Source organism: Oncorhynchus tshawytscha, unplaced genomic scaffold (assembly GCF_018296145.1).
Source record: "Oncorhynchus tshawytscha isolate Ot180627B unplaced genomic scaffold, Otsh_v2.0 Un_contig_4572_pilon_pilon, whole genome shotgun sequence".
Lineage (NCBI taxonomy): Eukaryota > Metazoa > Chordata > Actinopteri > Salmoniformes > Salmonidae > Oncorhynchus > Oncorhynchus tshawytscha.
In genome coordinates, this window is record NW_024609806.1 from 594257 (window position 1) to 611564 (window position 17308).

General features: G+C 49.7%; 2 protein-coding genes and 1 pseudogene across 5 annotated transcripts; 1 reads left to right on the forward strand and 2 right to left on the reverse strand.

Annotated features, from left to right (window-relative positions):
* Nucleotides 1-5663: 5663 nt before the first annotated feature.
* LOC121845959 (serine/threonine-protein phosphatase 6 regulatory ankyrin repeat subunit A-like) lies at nucleotides 5664-9613 on the reverse strand. Of its 4 annotated transcripts, none has more exons than XR_006082930.1 (5): nucleotides 9108-9613; nucleotides 7928-7986; nucleotides 7180-7380; nucleotides 6379-6744; nucleotides 5664-6162 (listed from the first exon to the last, which is right to left on the reverse strand). XR_006082930.1 is itself a non-coding variant. In XM_042318493.1 (3 exons), the coding sequence occupies exons 1-3, from the start codon at nucleotides 9175-9177 to the stop codon at nucleotides 7204-7206; spliced, it is 306 nt and encodes a 101-aa protein (XP_042174427.1). In that variant the 5' UTR covers nucleotides 9178-9613; the 3' UTR covers nucleotides 6957-7203. The 4 variants fall into 4 exon arrangements, 1 of the variants encoding a protein (XP_042174427.1); XR_006082929.1 differs by having other exon boundaries at nucleotides 5664-6291; XR_006082928.1 differs by having other exon boundaries at nucleotides 5664-6744.
* An 89-nt stretch (nucleotides 9614-9702) lies between these two features.
* On the forward strand, nucleotides 9703-13696 carry LOC121845957 (annotated as a pseudogene).
* A 1387-nt stretch (nucleotides 13697-15083) lies between these two features.
* On the reverse strand, nucleotides 15084-16429 carry LOC121845958 (syncytin-2-like). The gene is made up of 2 exons (XM_042318492.1): nucleotides 15243-16429; nucleotides 15084-15153 (listed from the first exon to the last, which is right to left on the reverse strand). The coding sequence occupies exons 1-2, from the start codon at nucleotides 16223-16225 to the stop codon at nucleotides 15105-15107; spliced, it is 1032 nt and encodes a 343-aa protein (XP_042174426.1). The 5' UTR covers nucleotides 16226-16429; the 3' UTR covers nucleotides 15084-15104.
* Between the last annotated feature and the right edge of the window lie 879 nt (nucleotides 16430-17308).

Sequence of the window (17308 nt, forward strand, 5' to 3'; positions counted from 1 at the left end):
TTGATGATTGAGTTGGAGGCGTGCGTGGCCACGCAGTCGTGGGTGAACAGGGAGTACAGGAGAGGGCTCAGAACGCACCCTTGTGGGGCCCCAGTGTTGAGGATCAGCGGGGAGGAGATGTTGTTGCCTACCCTCACCACCTGGGGGCGGCCCGTCAGGAAGTCCAGTACCCAGTTGCACAGGGCGGGGTCGAGACCCAGGGTCTCGAGCTTGATGACGAGCTTGGAGGGTACTATGGTGTTGAATGCCGAGCTGTAGTCGATGAACAGCATTCTCACATAGGTATTCCTCTTGTCCAGATGGGTTAGGGCAGTGTGCAGTGTGGTTGAGATTGCATCGTCTGTGGACCTATTTGGGCGGTAAGCAAATTGGAGTGGGTCTAGGGTGTCAGGTAGGGTGGAGGTGATATGGTCCTTGACTAGTCTCTCAAAGCACTTCATGATGACGGATGTGAGTGCTACGGGCGGTAGTCGTTTAGCTCAGTTACCTTAGCTTTCTTGGGAACAGGAACAATGGTGGCCCTCTTGAAGCATGTGGGAACAGCAGACTGGTGTAGGGATTGATTGAATATGTCCGTAAACACACCGGCCAGCTGGTCTGCGCATGCTCTGAGGGCGCGGCTGGGGATGCCGTCTGGGCCTGCAGCCTTGCGAGGGTTAACACGTTTAAATGTCTTACTCACTTTGGCTGCAGTGAAGGAGAGACCGCATGTTTTCGTTGCAGGCCGTGTCAGTGGCACTGTATTGTCCTCAAAGCGGGCAAAAAAGTTATTTAGTCTGCCTGGGAGCAAGACATCCTGGTCCGTGACTGGGCTGGGTTTCTTCCTGTAGTCCGTGATTGACTGTAGACCCTGCCACATGCCTCTTGTGTCTGAGCCGTTGAATTGAGATTCTACTTTGTCTCTGTACTGGCGCTTAGCTTGTTTGATAGCCTTGCGGAGGGAATAGCTGCACTGTTTGTATTCAGTCATGTTACCAGACACCTTGCCCTGATTAAAAGCAGTGGTTCGCGCCTTCAGTTTCACACGAATGCTGCCATCAATCCACGGTTTCTGGTTAGGGAATGTTTTAATCGTTGCTATGGGAACTACATCTTCAACGCACGTTCTAATGAACTCGCACACCGAATCAGCATATTCGTCAATGAACGGTTAAATAAAGGTGAAAAAAATAAATAAAAAAATCCAGCGATCATACACTGTTTACCAGGGGGCAGGGCAACCGACGTTAAGGCTAATCTGAAGATGGTGCTGGCTAAAGCTAAAACTGGCGAGTATAGCGATATTGTTATCCACGTCGGCACCAACGATGTTAGGATGAAACAGTCAGAGATCACCACCAACATAGCTTCAGCGTGTAAATCAGCTAGAAAGATGTGTCGGCATCGAGTAATTGTCTCTGGCCCCCTCCCAGTTAGGGGGAGTGATGAGCTCTACAGCAGAGTCTCACAACTCAATCGCTGGTTGAAAACTGGTTTCTGCCCCTCCCAAAAGATAGAATTTGTAGATAATTGGCCCTCTTTCTGGGACTCACCCACAAACAGGACCAAGCCTGACCTGCGTAGGAGTGACGGACTCCATCCTAGCTGGAGGGGTGCTCTCATCTTATCTACCAACATAGACAGGGCTCTAACTCCTCCAGCTCCACAATGAAATAGGGTGCAGGCCAGGCAGCAGCCAGTCTGCCACTAGCACAGTCAGTGTAGTCAGCTCAGCTATCTCCATTGAGACCGTGTCTGTGCCTCGACCTAGGTTGGGCAAAATTAAACATGGCGGTGTTCGCCTTAGCAATCTCACTAGGATAAAGACCTCCTCCATTCCTGTCATTATTGAAAGAGATCATGATACCTCACATCTCAAAATAGGGCTACTTAATGTCAGATCCCTTACTTCAAAGGCAATTATAGTCAATGAACTGATCATAATCTTGATGTGATTGGCCTGACTGAAACATGGCTTTAGCCTGATGAATTTACTGTGTTAAATGAGGCTTCCCCTCCTGGCTACACTAGTGACCATATCCCCCGTGCCTCCCGCGGAGGTGTTGCAAACAATTTAAATTTACAAAAAAAAAGACGTTTTCGTCTTTTGAGCTTCTAGTCATGAAATCTATGTAGCCTACTCAATCACTTCTTTTAGCTACTGTTTACAGGCCTCCTGGGCCATATACAGCGTTCCTCTTGAGTTCCCTGAATTCCTATCGGACCATGTAGTCATTGCAGATAATATTCACATTTTTGGTGACTTTAATATTCACATGGAAAAGTCCACAGACCCACTCCAAAAGGCTTTCGGAGCCATCATCGACTCAGTGGGTTTTGTCCAACATGTCTCTGGACCTACTCACTGTCACAGTCATACTCTGGACCTAGTTTTGTCCCATGGAATAAATGTTGTGGATCTTAATGTTTTTCCTCATAATCCTGGACTATCGGACCACCATTTTATTACGTTTGCAATTGCAACAAATAATCTGCTCAGACCCCAACCAAGGAACATCAAAAGTCGACCTATAAGTTCACAGACGACACAAAGATTCCTTGATGTCCTTCCAGACTCCCTCTGTCTACCCAAGGACGCCAGAGGACAAAAATTAGTTAACCACCTAACTGAGGAACTCAATTTAACCTTGCGCAATACCCTAGATGCAGTTGCACCCCTAAAAACTAAAACCATTTCTCATAAGAAACTAGCTCCCTGGTATACAGAAAATACCCGAGCTCTGAAGCAAGCTTCCAGAAAATTGGAACGGAAATGTCGCCACACCAAACTGGAAGTCTTCCGACTAGCTTGGAAAGACAGTACCGTGCAGTATCGAAGAGCCCTTGCTGCTGCTCGATCATCCTATTTTTCCAACTTAATTGAGGAAAATAAGAACAATCCGAAATTAGTTTTTGATACTGTCGCAAAGCTAACTAAAAAGCAGCATTCCCCAAAAGAGGATGGCTTTCACCTCAGCAGTAATAAATTCATGAACTTCTTTGAGGAAAAGATGATTATTAGAAAGCAAATTACGGATTCCTCTTTAAATCTGCGTATTCCTTCAAAGCTCAGTTGTCCTGAGTCTGCACAACTCTGCCAGGACCTAGGATCAAGAGAGACACTCAAGTGTTTTAGTACTATATCCCTTGACGCAATGATGAAAATAATCATGGCCTCTAAACCTTCAAGCTCCATACTGGACCCTATTCCAACTAAACTACTGAAAGAGCTGCTTCCTGTGCTTGGCCCTCCTATGTTGAACATAATAAACGGCTCTCTATCCACCGGATGTGTACCAAACTCACTAAAAGTGGCAGTAATAAAGCCTCTCTTGAAAAAGCCAAAACCTTGACCCAGAAAATATAAAAAACTATCGGCCTATATCGAATCTTCCATTCCTCTCAACATTTTTAGAAAAGGCTGTTGCGCAGCAACTCACTGCCTTCCTGAAGACAAACAATGTATACGGAATGCTTCAGTCTGGTTTTAGACCCCATCATAGCACTGAGACTGCACTTGTGAAGGTGGTAAATGACCTTTTAATGGCATCAGACCGGGGCTCTGCATCTGTTCTCGTGCTCCTAGACCTTAGTGCTGCTTTTGATACCATCGATCACCACATTCTTTTGGAGAGATTGGAAACTCAAATTGGTCTATACGGACAAGTTCTGGCCTGGTTTAGATCTTATCTGTCGGAAAGATATCAGTTTGTCTCTCTGAATTGTTTGTCCTCTTCCACTAAATAAACTTCAGTTAGTGCTAAATAGGATCCTGACTAGAACCAAAAAAATATATCAAATTACTCCAGTGCTAGCCTCCCTACACTGGCTTCCTGTCAAGGCAAGGGCTGATTTCAAGGTTTTACTGCTAACCTACAAAGCATTACATGGGCTTGCTCCTACCTATCTCTCTGATTTGGTCCGGATAAAGCCTAAATACACTAGAACCTACATATTACGCTACGCTACACTGGGTCACAAGGCTGATTTCAGGCCTCCTAATTGTCCCTATCTCTCTGATTTTCTAAGCAAACAGCTGGAGGCAGGCCTCCTAAGGGCTTTCTCAAACAGCTGGAGAGGGCTCCATTTTTATGGAATGGTCTGCCTACCCATGTGAGAGACGCAAACTCGGTCTCAACCTTTAAGTCTTTACTGAAGACTCATCTCTTCAGTGGGTCATATGATGGTGTGTAGTCTGGCCCAGGAGTGTGAAGGTGAACGGAAAGGCTCTGGAGCAACGAACCGCCCTTGCTGTCTCTGCCTGGCCGGCTCCCCTCTTTCCACTGGGATTCTCTGCCTCTAACCCTATTAACAGGGGCTGAGTCACTGGCTTACTAGGGCTCTTTCATACCGTGCCTAGGAGGGGTGCGTCACTTGAGTGGGTTGAGTCACTGATGTGATCTTCCTGTCTGGGTTGGCGCCCCCCCCTTGGGTTGTGCCGTGGCGGAGATCTTTGTGGGCTATACTCGGGCCTTGTCTCAGGATGGTAAGTTGGTGGTTGAAGATATCCCTCTAGTGGTGTGGGGGCTGTGCTTTGGCAAAGTGGGTGGGGTTATATCCTTACTGTTTGGCCCTGTCCGGGGGTGTCATCGGATGGGGCCACAGTGTCTCCTGACCCCTCCTGTCTCAGCCTCCAGTATTTATGCTGCAGTAGTTTATGTGTCGGGGGCAAGGGTCAGTTGTTATATCTGGAGTACTTCTCCTGTCCTATCCGGTGTCCTGTGTGAATTTAAGTATGCTCTCTCTAATTCTCTCTTTCTCTCTTTCTTTCTCTCTCTCGGAGGACCTGAGCCCTAGGACCATGCTTCAGGACTACCTGGCATGATGACTCCTTGCTGTCCCCAGTCCACCTGGCTGTGCTGCTGCTCCAGTTTCAACTGTTCTGCCTGTGATTATTATTATTTGACCATGCTGGTAATTTATGAACATTTGAACATCTTGGCCATGTTCTGTTATAATCTCCACACGGCACAGCCAGAAGAGGACTGGCCACCCCACATAGCCTGGTTCCTCTCTAGGTTTCTTCCCAGGTTTTGGCCTTTCTAGGGAGTTTTTCCTAGCCACCGTGCTTCTACACCTGCATTGCTTGCTGTTTGGGGTTTTAGGCTGGGTTTCTGTACAGCACTTTGAGATATCAGCTGATGTACGAAGGGCTATATAAATACATTTGATTTGATTTTGATTTGACATGATGTGGAATGGGTTCTAGTTCATTTTAACTTGATGGTTGTGGAACTGAGTGTTTGGGGTTGGTACATATGAGGATGTTGCTAGAATCGGGGTTAATGGTGTCAGTGCTAACTAATATCACGGTTGACAACTTGCATTTAAATTACTCTGCTGGGTGTCTACTAGTCTTCTCTCCTAACTGACTTGGTTTCCTATTAGTGAATGCTTACATGTAAAACCAGCTCTCGTCGCTCATACAGGTGCCCCTACTCTCCTAACCTCCCCTCAGTAACTAACGAAGGCACAAAATGATGACATAAATATCACAAGAAAGAATACATTAATGAATCATTTACTTTCTAGAGGCCAAAGGACAGGTAGGTTTAATAATGTAATATGTCCCATCAAAAAGTCCTGTTGCTTACATACCAGCATCCTAAATGGCACTGCTTTTGACCAGAACCCTATGGACCCTGTTCAACAGTAGTGTACTATTCAGTATAGGGTTCCTTTTTGGGATGCATTAAATCTTTACAATTACCCATCAGAGCAAATGCTACCATTTTTTTATTCCCACAGAGCTTAAGACATGAATGATTTTATTAAAATATTTGTTCATACAAAATGTATGATTTCCCCTCCTCCCACGTGGATTACAGACAAGAGGCTAGGTGTGTTCTGACTGTCTTAGTGTGCGGATAAACATGACAATCACTCTCATGAAACTTAAATGAAACATCACTCCTTATGTCTTTTCTCAGAACAAACACTCAGCCCAATTTCTACAGTCAAAACTGGTTTTGAAAATGCTTCTTCCACATCTTTTGGTCCCTGTCTGTTTTGCTCTCAGTGAAGTGCTACTATCCCCTTGGACTACAGGTTATTGCCGTCATAAGGTGTGCGTCTGTCTGTTGGCCGGACACTTTCTACCGTTTAGGACCTTTGTGGGTAAAGGTAAAGATGGGGTATAGCAGCAGCAGTTCCTCTGAAGTCCAGTATCTGCTGGAAGGGAACCTGGTGGTACGAGAGGATGAGTGTGGGCCTGTTGTGCCTCCCCCTATCCCTCCCTCTTCTCTCTCTCTGTCTGAGGGACTCTTAAGGTTCCTGTGCGGACTGTCTCGGTTCGTGCCCTCCTGAAGCTGGCTGTGGTGATTTAAGACACGCTATGTTTATGTGTGTATTTGTTTGTGGCCTCTGGCCCACTTCGCCGTCCCTCTGTCCAGTACATACCGTTGTAGCAGGCCCAGTGTAGTGGCGTGTAGCCCTGGTTGTCTGTGATGACGGGGAGGGTCCACACTGACTGGGCGGTGTGTAGGAGCCACCCCAGCACCCCGATGTGTCCGGACGCCGCCACCAGGTGGACATGGCTCCGCCCCTTACCTTCCCGAACCAGGAAGCTGGCGTTGTGCCTCCCCCTCTCTTTCTGTGTGTGAGCGCGTACAGCCAACGCTCCTCACAACCCTTCTGTGTAGAGCTGTTCTGTGCCATTTGTCTTTGGCTTCTACGCTGGCTCCCTTGTTGAACAGTGAGTACACACAGTCTGTGTATCCGCTCAGCACCGACAACAGGTCATATTACAAACTGGTAATAACCAGGCTGTAATAAACAGAGAGGATAAACAGAGAGGATATGAGCAGATTGCTGGACGACTATAACCTTCACATGAACAGACAGATTTCTAGAACAGTGTTGGTAGATGACATCCTCATGATGTTAACACAGCGGATAATAAAGAATTTTGGGGCTGAGGCCATCGAAGCCTGTCACCTGCTAGCTGTGTACCTGGCTCTGGATAGAAGTCTCCCTGTGCACTGATCTAGGATCAGCTTACCCTCCCTAGATCCTCAATCATTAGTGGAGAACATGACAACAAATGACCTTAGATCAGTGTCTAGTGGGCATTTTCACACGATACCATGTAACATCCCTAGAGTGGACATTGTCGTCCTAGCAACATGACCAAACAAATGGCCATCTTGGTCAGGAAAACTTTTTAATTACAGAAGCTCTATGTGATATCCTTATGTCTACCTGCAGCGTGGATGGGGGTCCTCTTCAGAGTGAAGTCTTTAACCAGGATGGAGGCTTCCTGGTTGATGAGGACGTCAACACACTCCACATGCTTTTTAAGGCAGCCAGGTCCAGAGGGGTGCGCCCCTGGCTGTCCCTCACGTCTAGATCCAGCAGAGACTGAACCAGGACCTCCATAGCATAGTGGGGACTGTGGTACGCCTGAAGAGAAACACAAACACAGACTCAGGCAAAGTCCAGTGCTACGCCTGAATAGATATTCACTCTTAATATAATCACTGTCCTAGAGTAGACCAGTGGTACGCCTGAACAGAAATACAGTGCTAGACCTCTAAAGTAGACCAGAGTCTTTCAATCGGGAGCCCATTTTTGCTCCCGCCCAGCATCAACATCGGAGGTTCCTGCCAAGCGTGGGATTGAGAAACAAACACTCTACTTCTCCTCTGAGGTTGATTAACTCAAATGGCAAAATATGGAAATCATCCTCATCATCACTGTGTAGAATATGCATGTATTTTACACTAATCAGGAATAGATCGGAATATGGTGTGTGAGTCTGTCTGGACAGTCAACTTCCTGTGGAAAATCTACACCATGCTTGCATCCCAGATAGCACCCTATTCCCTATGTAGTGAACTACTTTTGATCAGGGCCTATAAGGATCTGGTCAACCGTAGTGTACTAAATAGGGAATAGGGTGCCATTTGTCATATGGAGACCACTACAGGAGCAGGTAGGCTTTACTCACAGTGAGGTGTAGAGGGCTGATGGGAGCTCTGACATCAGAGTCGTTCAGGATGTCTGTCCCTGAGGTTTCAATTAGTCAAGGAAAGAGAAGACCGGCCAGTTCAGACTTGGAAAAAGAACATCAAGAGTGACGATGCGTCCACGACAAACATGCAGCCACACCTTAAAACCTACTGTTGGGTTCTGAGAATATGAAATATACTAATTCATGTCACTGAGGGAGAGAGCTTAATGTATAACGTTTACATTATGTCAGGCTATGTTATTGTTAGCCATCAGGCATCCTATGGGTGGGATCCTCTGGGATGAGAAGAGACACAGTCTGGTACCAATCACCATGTCAGCCTTGAGTTGGGGAGGAGTGAGCACTTTGGGGTAGCGGTCAGAGTTTTTACTCTGAGAATTAGAACCTAACAGTTGGCACTGCGAGCAGGGTTCACCGCGATTTGCAGTCGAACTAGAGATTCCGAATCAGTGAAACAGAAACAAGGTAGGCACAGTTCCTACACCCGTTATCACTAATTCTGGCATCTTGGGGAGATGAGAGTCGTAGGCTGAACCAATTATAGGGTACAAACCTAGAAAGCCTGAGCTTATTCAGTAGTCCCATTGTATTACGACCGGTCGTAGCTTTGTGGTATATGGTAAGTCCCGGGAGGTAAACCCAAACCTGTAGAGGGTAACTCCTAGGGGGTAAATCCCGAGTAGGTTGGTTCCTGCTAGTACTATAAGAATAGGGTGAGTCCCGGAAGGTAAGCCCGAGCAGGCAGGTACCTGCAAAGGGTAAGTCCTAGGGGGTAAGACCCGGGTGGGGTTGGTTACCTGCTATACCTGTAACGAGAGGGTGAAAGTCTCAGCCGCAGTGGCCATGCGGCAGTAGAGTGGGTGTGGATGGATAAAGTGACATGCTTGTGTACTAGGATAAAATGTTGCCATTCAGGGTTAGAAGAAAAGCAATAAGATACTCGAACGCTGTTGGATTTGGGTGTATTAGCAGTAGCAATAAAGAGAGGTTGGTTTTATGCCCTGTTGGGGTGGGGAACCATGACAGATTATGTGGAAATAGGAAGACAAGTGTGAATCATTTTGGTAATGTGTGTTATCAACAACAGTGATATTTGAACAGATTGGAGATGACTATCCATAACAATAAAATCCTTCATACAGTGAGGTTAGGTTACCATGCTTGTCCTGCCCCACAGCTGTAGACACAGCCTTCTCCAGGTCCTCAGACACTAGCTGGAGATCCATTACAGGATGTCTGTCACCTCACTAAGCCCCTATTGCAGGTTAGGGGTCACATCCACTTGAATGTCCTTCATATGACGAACCTCCTACAGAGCAAATGAGGAAAACATGATATAGTAGGATTTATGTTAGTAGCAATAGAATATGGGAATTTTATCTCAACGCTGCCTACAGCTAACATATTTATTTATGTATGTGATCTATGTAAATAAATAAATATATCACAGCTGTAAAACTGTGAAGGACTATAGGTGGAGGCCTACCCATTTCCCAGGAGCATTGTAAAACCTAAAATAATTAGGCCTACTTCTTTCTACTGCTGATCTGAGACCATTAGGGTTAATCATTACAGATATAAATGCAATATATGGAGTAGAAAAGATTGCCTGCCCACCAACTTGATAAGAATCAACATATGTTCTACATGGTCTATTTCTATCTGAACGTAACAACTCAATCAAGCTTGTTAATTGATCGTTAAGCCATGTTTGTCAGGTAAACGGTCATTAGTGGCCTATATAAGCCTCATACAGGCCATGGGAAGACATTACCTGTTGATAACACAGACTATTTTCATGATCATGGGAGGTGTGAGAGAATTGCTGCTCGTTGTGATGACTGTGGGGGTTGTCAAAGGTTGGTTCACTAATGTTTAAGGGATTTGTTTGGTAAATATGCTTAACTTTATAAGTTGGGTATTAATATTTGACTGTCTGTATCTTCCGCGTTGGTCATCTTTTATTCTTCACTGCTATTAATATGTAGCTATTTTGTGTGAACTCAACTTCTGTCAACACTTTCTCCTCAGTTTCTTGTTACCCTGTTGGAAAGTCCCAGAAGCAAGATCAAGTCTCTCTGCAGAGGAGACTTGGAGGTAAGTGTTTCTTTCCACAACCCTGCTAGCTATGTTCTTTGTCACTGTCTATGGTGCTGCTGTGTTTGACACTCATTCAACAGCATAGAGTAACTCAGTCTAAATAATGTTGTCAAACCTTTTGCTTGTGTACCTTAACCTACCCTTTTCAGAGCTGTCATCAAATGACGTCTCCATTGTGCATGCCCTGGCCTTGCTCCGATCCATAGGGTCTGACGCTAAACAAGCCAGAGAAGGTACGGCTTGAAACATATACTTTAAAACTGTTGGGTTCATGTTGCTCAAAATTCGATTAGCAATTTGGCCCAGACCGTGTAGCACAGATGTGTTGCTGTAGAATACCCAACTGTTCCTTTTGTTTTTTCTCAAGAGTATTTAGAGACCAATGAAGTAGAATCCCAAGCTTCTCCAAACCATGGTAGCTCTCCGGCAAATGATGCCCTGTCCTCTGAGGAGAAGCTGAGGCGCATGTCCTCTGACGACGCCACCTCTGAAGCTGCCACCGGCCCGTCTGGCGACGACGCCACCTCTGAAGCTGCCACCGGCGACGACGCCACTCTGGCGCTGCCACGCCCACCCACCTCTGAAGCTGCCACCGCCACCCCGCTGCTGGCGACGACGCCACCTCCTGCCACGCCACCTCTGGCTGCCACCGTCTGGCGACGACGCCACCTCTGAAGCTGCCACCTCCCGCCTGGCTGCCACCGACGCCACCTCTGAAGCTGCCACCGGCCCGTCTGGCGACGACGCCACCTCTGAAGCTGCCACCGGCCCGTCTGGCGACGACGCCACCTCTGAAGCTGCCACCGGCCCTCTGAACGACGCCACCTCGCGCCACCTCTGAAGCTGCCACCGGCCCGTCTGGCGGCCGACGCCACCTCTGGCTGCCACGACGCCACCTCTGAAGCTGCCACCGGACGCCACCCGTCTGGCGACGACGCCACCTCTGAAGCTGCCACCGGCCCGTCTGGCGACGACGCCACCTCTGAAGCTGCCACCGGCCCGTCTGGCGACGACGCCACCTCTGAAGCTGCCACCGGCCCGTCTGGCGACGACGCCACCTCTGAAGCTGCCACCGGCCCGTCTGGCGACGACGCCACCTCTGAAGCTGCCACCGGCCCGTCTGGCCGACGCCACCTCTGAAGCTGCCACCGGCCCGTCTGGCGACGCCACCTCTGAAGCCTGGTCTGGCGACGCCACCTCTGAAGCTGCCACCTCTGAAGCTGCCACCGGCCCGTCTGGCGACGACGCCACCTCTGAAGCTGCCACCGGCCCGTCTGGCGACGACGCCACCTCTGAAGCTGCCACCGGCCCGTCTGGCGACGACGCCACCTCTGAAGCGCCACCTCTGAAGCTGCCACCCGGCCCCTGGCGACGACGCCACCTCTGAAGCTGCCACCGGCCCGTCTGGCGACGACGCCACCTCTCTGGCGACGACGCCACCTCTGAAGCTGCCACCTCTGGCGACGACGCCACCTCTGAAGCTGCCACCGGCCCCTGGCGACGACGCCACCTCTGAAGCTCTGGCGACGACGCCACCTCTGAAGCTGCCACCGGCCCGTCTGGCGACGACGCCACCTCTGAAGCTGCCACCGCCCGTCTGGCGACGCCACCTCTGAAGCTGCCACCCTCTGGCGCGACGCCACCTCTGAAGCTGCGGCCCGTCTGGCGACGACGCCACCTCTGAAGCTGCCACCGGCCCGTCTGGCGACGACGCCACCTCTGAAGCTGCCACCCTGGCGACGACGCCACCTCTGAAGCTGCCACCGGCCCGTCTGGCGACGACGCCACCTCTGAAGCTGCCACCGGCCCGTCTGGCGACGACGCCACCTCTGAAGCCACCTCTGCCCCTGGCGACGCCACCTCTGAAGCTGCCACCGGCCCGTCTGGCGACGACGCCACCTCTGAAGCTGCCACCGGCCCTCTGGCGACGACGCCACCTCTGAAGCTGCCACCCCCGCCACCTCTGGCTGACGACGCCACCTCTGAAGCTGCCACCGACGCCACCTCTGAAGCTGCCACCGGCCCGTCTGGCGACGACGCCACCTCTGAAGCTGCCACCGGCCCGTCTGGCGACGACGCCACCTCTGAAGCTGCCACCGGCCCGTCTGGCGACGACGCCACCTTGAAGCTGCTGCCACCGGCCCGTCTGGCGACGACGCCACCTCTGAAGCTGCCACCGCCCCCGTCTGGCGACGCCACCTCTGAAGCTGCCACCGGCCCTCTGACGCGCCACCTCGCTGCCACCGGCCCGTCTGGCGACGACGCCACCTCTGAAGCTGCCACCGGCCCGTCTCTGGCGACGCCACCTCTGAAGCTGCGCCACCTCTGACGCCAGCTGCCACCGGCCCACCTGGCGACGACGCCACCTCTGAAGCTGCCACCGGCCCGTCGCGACGCCACCTCTGAAGCTGCCACCGGCCCCGTCTGGCGACGACGCCACCTCTGAAGCTGCCACCGGCCCGTCTCTGGCGACACGCCACCTCTGAAGCTGCCACCTCTGGCCCCCTGGCCCGCCACCTCTGAAGCTGCCCGTCTGGCGACGACGCCACCTCTGAAGCTGCCACCGGCCCGTCTGGCGACGCCACCTCTGAAGCTGCCACCTGCCCGTCTGGCGACGACGCCACCTCTGAAGCTGCCGGCCCGTCCGCCTGGGACGACGCCACCTCTGAGCTGCCACCGGCCCGTCTGGCGACGACGCCACCTCTGAACTGCCACCTGGCGACGACGCCTGATACTGCCACCGGCCCGTCTGGCGACGACGCCACCCTCTGAAGCTGCCCGTCTGGCCGACGCCACCTCTGGCGACGACGCCACCTCTCTGAAGCCCTGCCTGGCGACGACGCCACCTCTGAAGCTGCCACCGGCCCGTCTGGCGCCACGACGCCACCTCTGAAGCTGCCACCGGCCCGTCTGGCGACGACGCCACCTCTGAAGCTGCCCGTCTGGCGACGACGCCACCTCTGAAGCTGCCACCGGCCCGTCTGGCGACGACGCCACCTCTGAAGCTGCCACCGCCCTCTGGCGACGACGCCACCTCTGAAGCTGCCACCGGCCCGTCTGGCGACGACGCCACCTCTGAAGCTGCCACCGCCCGTCACGCCACCTCTGAAGCTGCCACCCCGTCTGGCGACGACGCCACCTCTGAAGCTGCCACCGGCCCGTCTGGCGACGACGCCACCTCTGAAGCTGCCACCGGCCCGTCTGGCGACGACGCCACCTCTGAAGCTGCCACCTGGCCGACGCCACCTCTGAAGCTGCCACCGCCCGTCTGGCGACGACGCCACCTCTGAAGCTGCCACCTGGCGACGCCACCTCTGAAGCTGCCACCGGCCCGTCCGACCTCGCCACCTCTGAAGCTGCCACCGGCCCGTCTGGCGACGACGCCACCTCTGACTGGCGACCGCCACCTCTGGCGACGACGCCACCTCTGAAGCTGCCACCGGCCCGTCTGGCGACGACGCCAGCTGCCTCTGAAGCTGCCACCTCCTGCCCGTCTGGCGACGACGCCACCTCTGAAGCTGCCACCGGCCCGTCTGGCGACGACGCCATGGATATCTGACGTGGGACATGCAATAGTTAACGGGTACTCTAGTCCAGTGTGTAACTGCATTTGCTTGTTTTGACTCAAATAAACATTAACTGTAATACTTGTGTCCTCTATTGTTTTGGTGGTTCCTACTTGGAGTTGAGGTCTATGACCTGACTTGAGTAACTGGGGTGATGGCAACATTTATTTTGCATTATATCCATGCGCCAGCAATATTACTTTGACCACTGTTTTAAATTACCATTTGACTTAAGCTACATTTGCTCAGTGTTGGTCCATTTATGCTAGTAGCATCACATGATAGCTCACAGCATTTTGACGCCATTTCCGGTCACAACTTGTTTACGTGTTGCTACTTTGCTACATGACAACTTTACGGTTTTTACTTCTCAATTACCGTTTATATTTTTGGTTTATCCCTCAATTTTTTCACTTGTGTCAGGGAAAATATGACAATGAGGCACCGCTGTATGCTATGTATTGTTTATTAGCTAAGCAATAAGTGGTAAATGGTATTTTCGTATATACGGGCTCTCTGTCCCACCTCGCAGGGCAAAACAGAACTGACTTGCTCCTGACAAAGATATTTAATATACTCTGACAAGTAGTTCCTGCTTCCGAGCCGGCCTGTCAGAGTAGACTGGGCGTGGTTTAGACTCACCCAGCCTATTGTTGGCGCAGAGGCTGGTCCCAGCCCTCTAAGCGCTTCAGCGGTCAGTCGTTGTAGCTGTGTAGAATATGCAGTTATCAGGCACCTGGCTCCTGTTATCTAACAGACTGTTCTCGCAACACTACGTTCTGAATGTGCCCCCCCCAACTCATTGCACAGGTCCGGTCTTCATGTTCTGTATTTTTCTATCATGAGAGGCCCATGGCCCTAAAACGGTTAACAATGTTTCAATTCAGCTATGTTGCATAACCCATACATCCACACAAGCCAACAGCAGATAATATTCAATCACATACATGGTAACGGGCTATAGTGCATAACACAATCCTCATAATCCCCCTTTTTACACCCCTGTGGGGTGTAACCACACCATCCGATATACTAGGTTGCTGATGAACCCAGGCACTTTAAACCTTTATTTTGTGAATATATGAAGTGATGCATGTCCCTTTGTTGATGAACATTTATATAGAAACTGGAGTTTTTGATTCCCCCTTTTGACACCCACAAGGGTGTCACTCATCCTTTATTTCAGTGCTCCCTACAAAATATGTTAATAGCATTTCATGAAAATAATACAAAGTTAAATAAAACATTTATTTTTTACAGAAAAACAAAATCAAGCAAGAAAAAAATAACAAAAATCAAGTGATATATGCTTTGTCTCCCCCTTTTGACACCCATAAGGGTGTCACTTATCAAAAAAAGGACAACACTTTGTTTATTGACATGTAAGATATAGGATACAACTTTGGTCATGGAAAACAGTAAAGCAGAGCAAAGCATTATTATAAACCATCTGGTCCTCTCAGCTACTATCCTGTACCAGTTGGGCTTCATGCCACCCAGGGACTCCAAACCTTCACAACAGGGAGAACAAACATACTGGAAAGAAAACTTATCATAAAACAAAAATGTAAAAGAAGGAACTGTGGTGGTGTAATATTTATTCTACTACCTCACCCACAGCATACCATGGGTCATCCTCAGTCAGTCCCATCCTCCCCTGAAAGCTTGATTCAGTATCAGCATCTCCAACTGGAGCATCAAGCAAAGGCATCATGCCTGAAGCCTTCACCACATCTGTAACAGACTTCTTAAAACACGGTATGATGCAAGCAGCACAACACATCAATAATAAAAATACAAGAATTAGGGTCAGAAATCCAGTAACCACCATACCAGTGTACTTACCAAACCAGGCTCCCAACCAAGAGAACAGTCCAGACTCCTCCACCCCCGCCATGGTCCTCATCTCAGCAGATAGTGCATCAAGCCCACTAAGGGCCTTAGATATACTACCATCTGGACTGGTGTTATTAGGAATAAACGTGCAACATTGTTCACCGAACATCTTACAGACACCCCTCTGACTGGCAAGAAGCATATCCAAAGCAAGTCTATTCTGTCTGGCAACCCTAGATGTGGCCTCCAGCTGTTCAGACATACCAGTGAGTGCATCAGGGGAGTAATTCACAAAACGCTGTTGATTATCGTAGATATAATTTATCCATGCAGTCTGTCTTGCATCCACTATGGCTGGACCTATAATAGGTAGTAAGTGCCAGAGTCCATCATTCCTACCCAAGGCCTGAAACTCATGAGGAACCCCCACTGGCACACCCAACAGATTATTGTGTATGTCAACTACATCCTCCGTCCATGGAGCACTACGTCTATGTCTCCCATGGGATGGAATGTTTTCAGGCCCCCTGGATACAGAACCCAACAGCTGTTCAGCAGTAACATCAACAATGGTCAGTGGAATTATCAAACTGGTCAGAGCACACGTACCTTGCCAGTCTCCTCTAAGAATGGGTCTCAGTACTCTTTTGGGTCCACATATCCACCACACATCAGCCAGACCACTAGTTTGGTTTAGACCTGCAACTGGCCAAGTGGCATTAATGGTTATGTTACTGCTGCAATCAGCTTCAGGCAATCTCCCATAGTCCATGCCACTACCTGTACCCGTGATGCAACTGTACTTGCCCCCATATGCCTTAACACCCCAAGGGGCCCGATGAGGAGATATTGTCGGAAACACAAGGCTCAAAGAGGAACAGAGGGTTGAATTGGGCTTATCCTGGTAAAAACTTCTCAGAATACACAAGCACCCCTCTCCTTCTCCTATAGCAAATGGGTGTGTAGCCAGAACAGGTCTAGCTGACCACCACAACAATGCAGTCCTTTCTTTTCAGGGTCTTAGCTGTATACCTCATATAAGACATATAAGACAGCCACAAATTGTCCCTACCATCAAAACCAGTCTCAGTGCCTAATTGATCAATAGCTGAATAGTCTCTAACGTTAATTACGTGAATGGGATTTGACACAGTGGTGGTGGGTGGCAGGCTCGGTCCAGGGGTGGTAGAGGAGTGTGTCTGGCTCTGGTTCGTCTGGGACCTCTGTGGTTTTGGCAGCACCTTAATAGAAAACACACCCATCGTGTCTGTCCCGGTCCTTTGTAGTTCGAGGGTGAGCTTAATAGTTTTGATGGTTAGTAGGATGTCATCACCTTTACAGAGTTCAACAGTGCTCCCAGGTTTCCCCCATATCATGGAAAACCTATCCACCTTTGTGGGATCCCCTATGCTCTAAGGATACCCTCTTCTCCAATCCCAGAACTGTCCTAAATTGGTTATCATGTAATCCCCATATGGACACCCTCCCCCATTACACAGGTACACTGACACCCTCCTATACACAGGTGTTAAAACCAAACACAAATATCTCAATTTCTTCCCAGCCCTGTTGGCTCAAAATATGTCCCAAATACTTAACATGAGTCGACCATAATTAAAACTTATACTAGCTAATTTTCACACCACATTCATCAGAGAAAATATAATGACACTATAATGTCAATTTCACTGCCTTTTTGTATTAAATGACCTTAATATCAGTATTGCAAATGACCCTAGATTCTCCATCCAAATGGCTTTCCAATGAGGCTGATCAGACCACAAAGGAAAGTTACAATGGAGGTTATAAGTCATACCACCCCCCCAAAGAAGTGTTTTTTACTATATTAAACAAC

Excerpts from the sequence above, each read along its gene's own strand:
- LOC121845958 (XM_042318492.1), bottom strand. The coding sequence starts at position 16,225 with ATGGACTATGGGAGATTGCCTGAAGCTGATTGCAGCAGTAACATAACC. Across the intron at positions 15,154-15,242 it reads CTGACTGAGGATGACCCATG|TATGTTTGTTCTCCCTGTTG; the intron begins GTATGCTGTGGG and ends TTTTCTTTCCAG.
- LOC121845959 (XM_042318493.1), bottom strand. The coding sequence starts at position 9,177 with ATGGATCTCCAGCTAGTGTCTGAGGACCTGGAGAAGGCTGTGTCTACA. Across the intron at positions 7,987-9,107 it reads TGTGGGGCAGGACAAGCATG|GGACAGACATCCTGAACGAC; the intron begins GTAACCTAACCT and ends TTGAAACCTCAG. Across the intron at positions 7,381-7,927 it reads TCAGCCCTCTACACCTCACT|GCGTACCACAGTCCCCACTA; the intron begins GTGAGTAAAGCC and ends GTTTCTCTTCAG.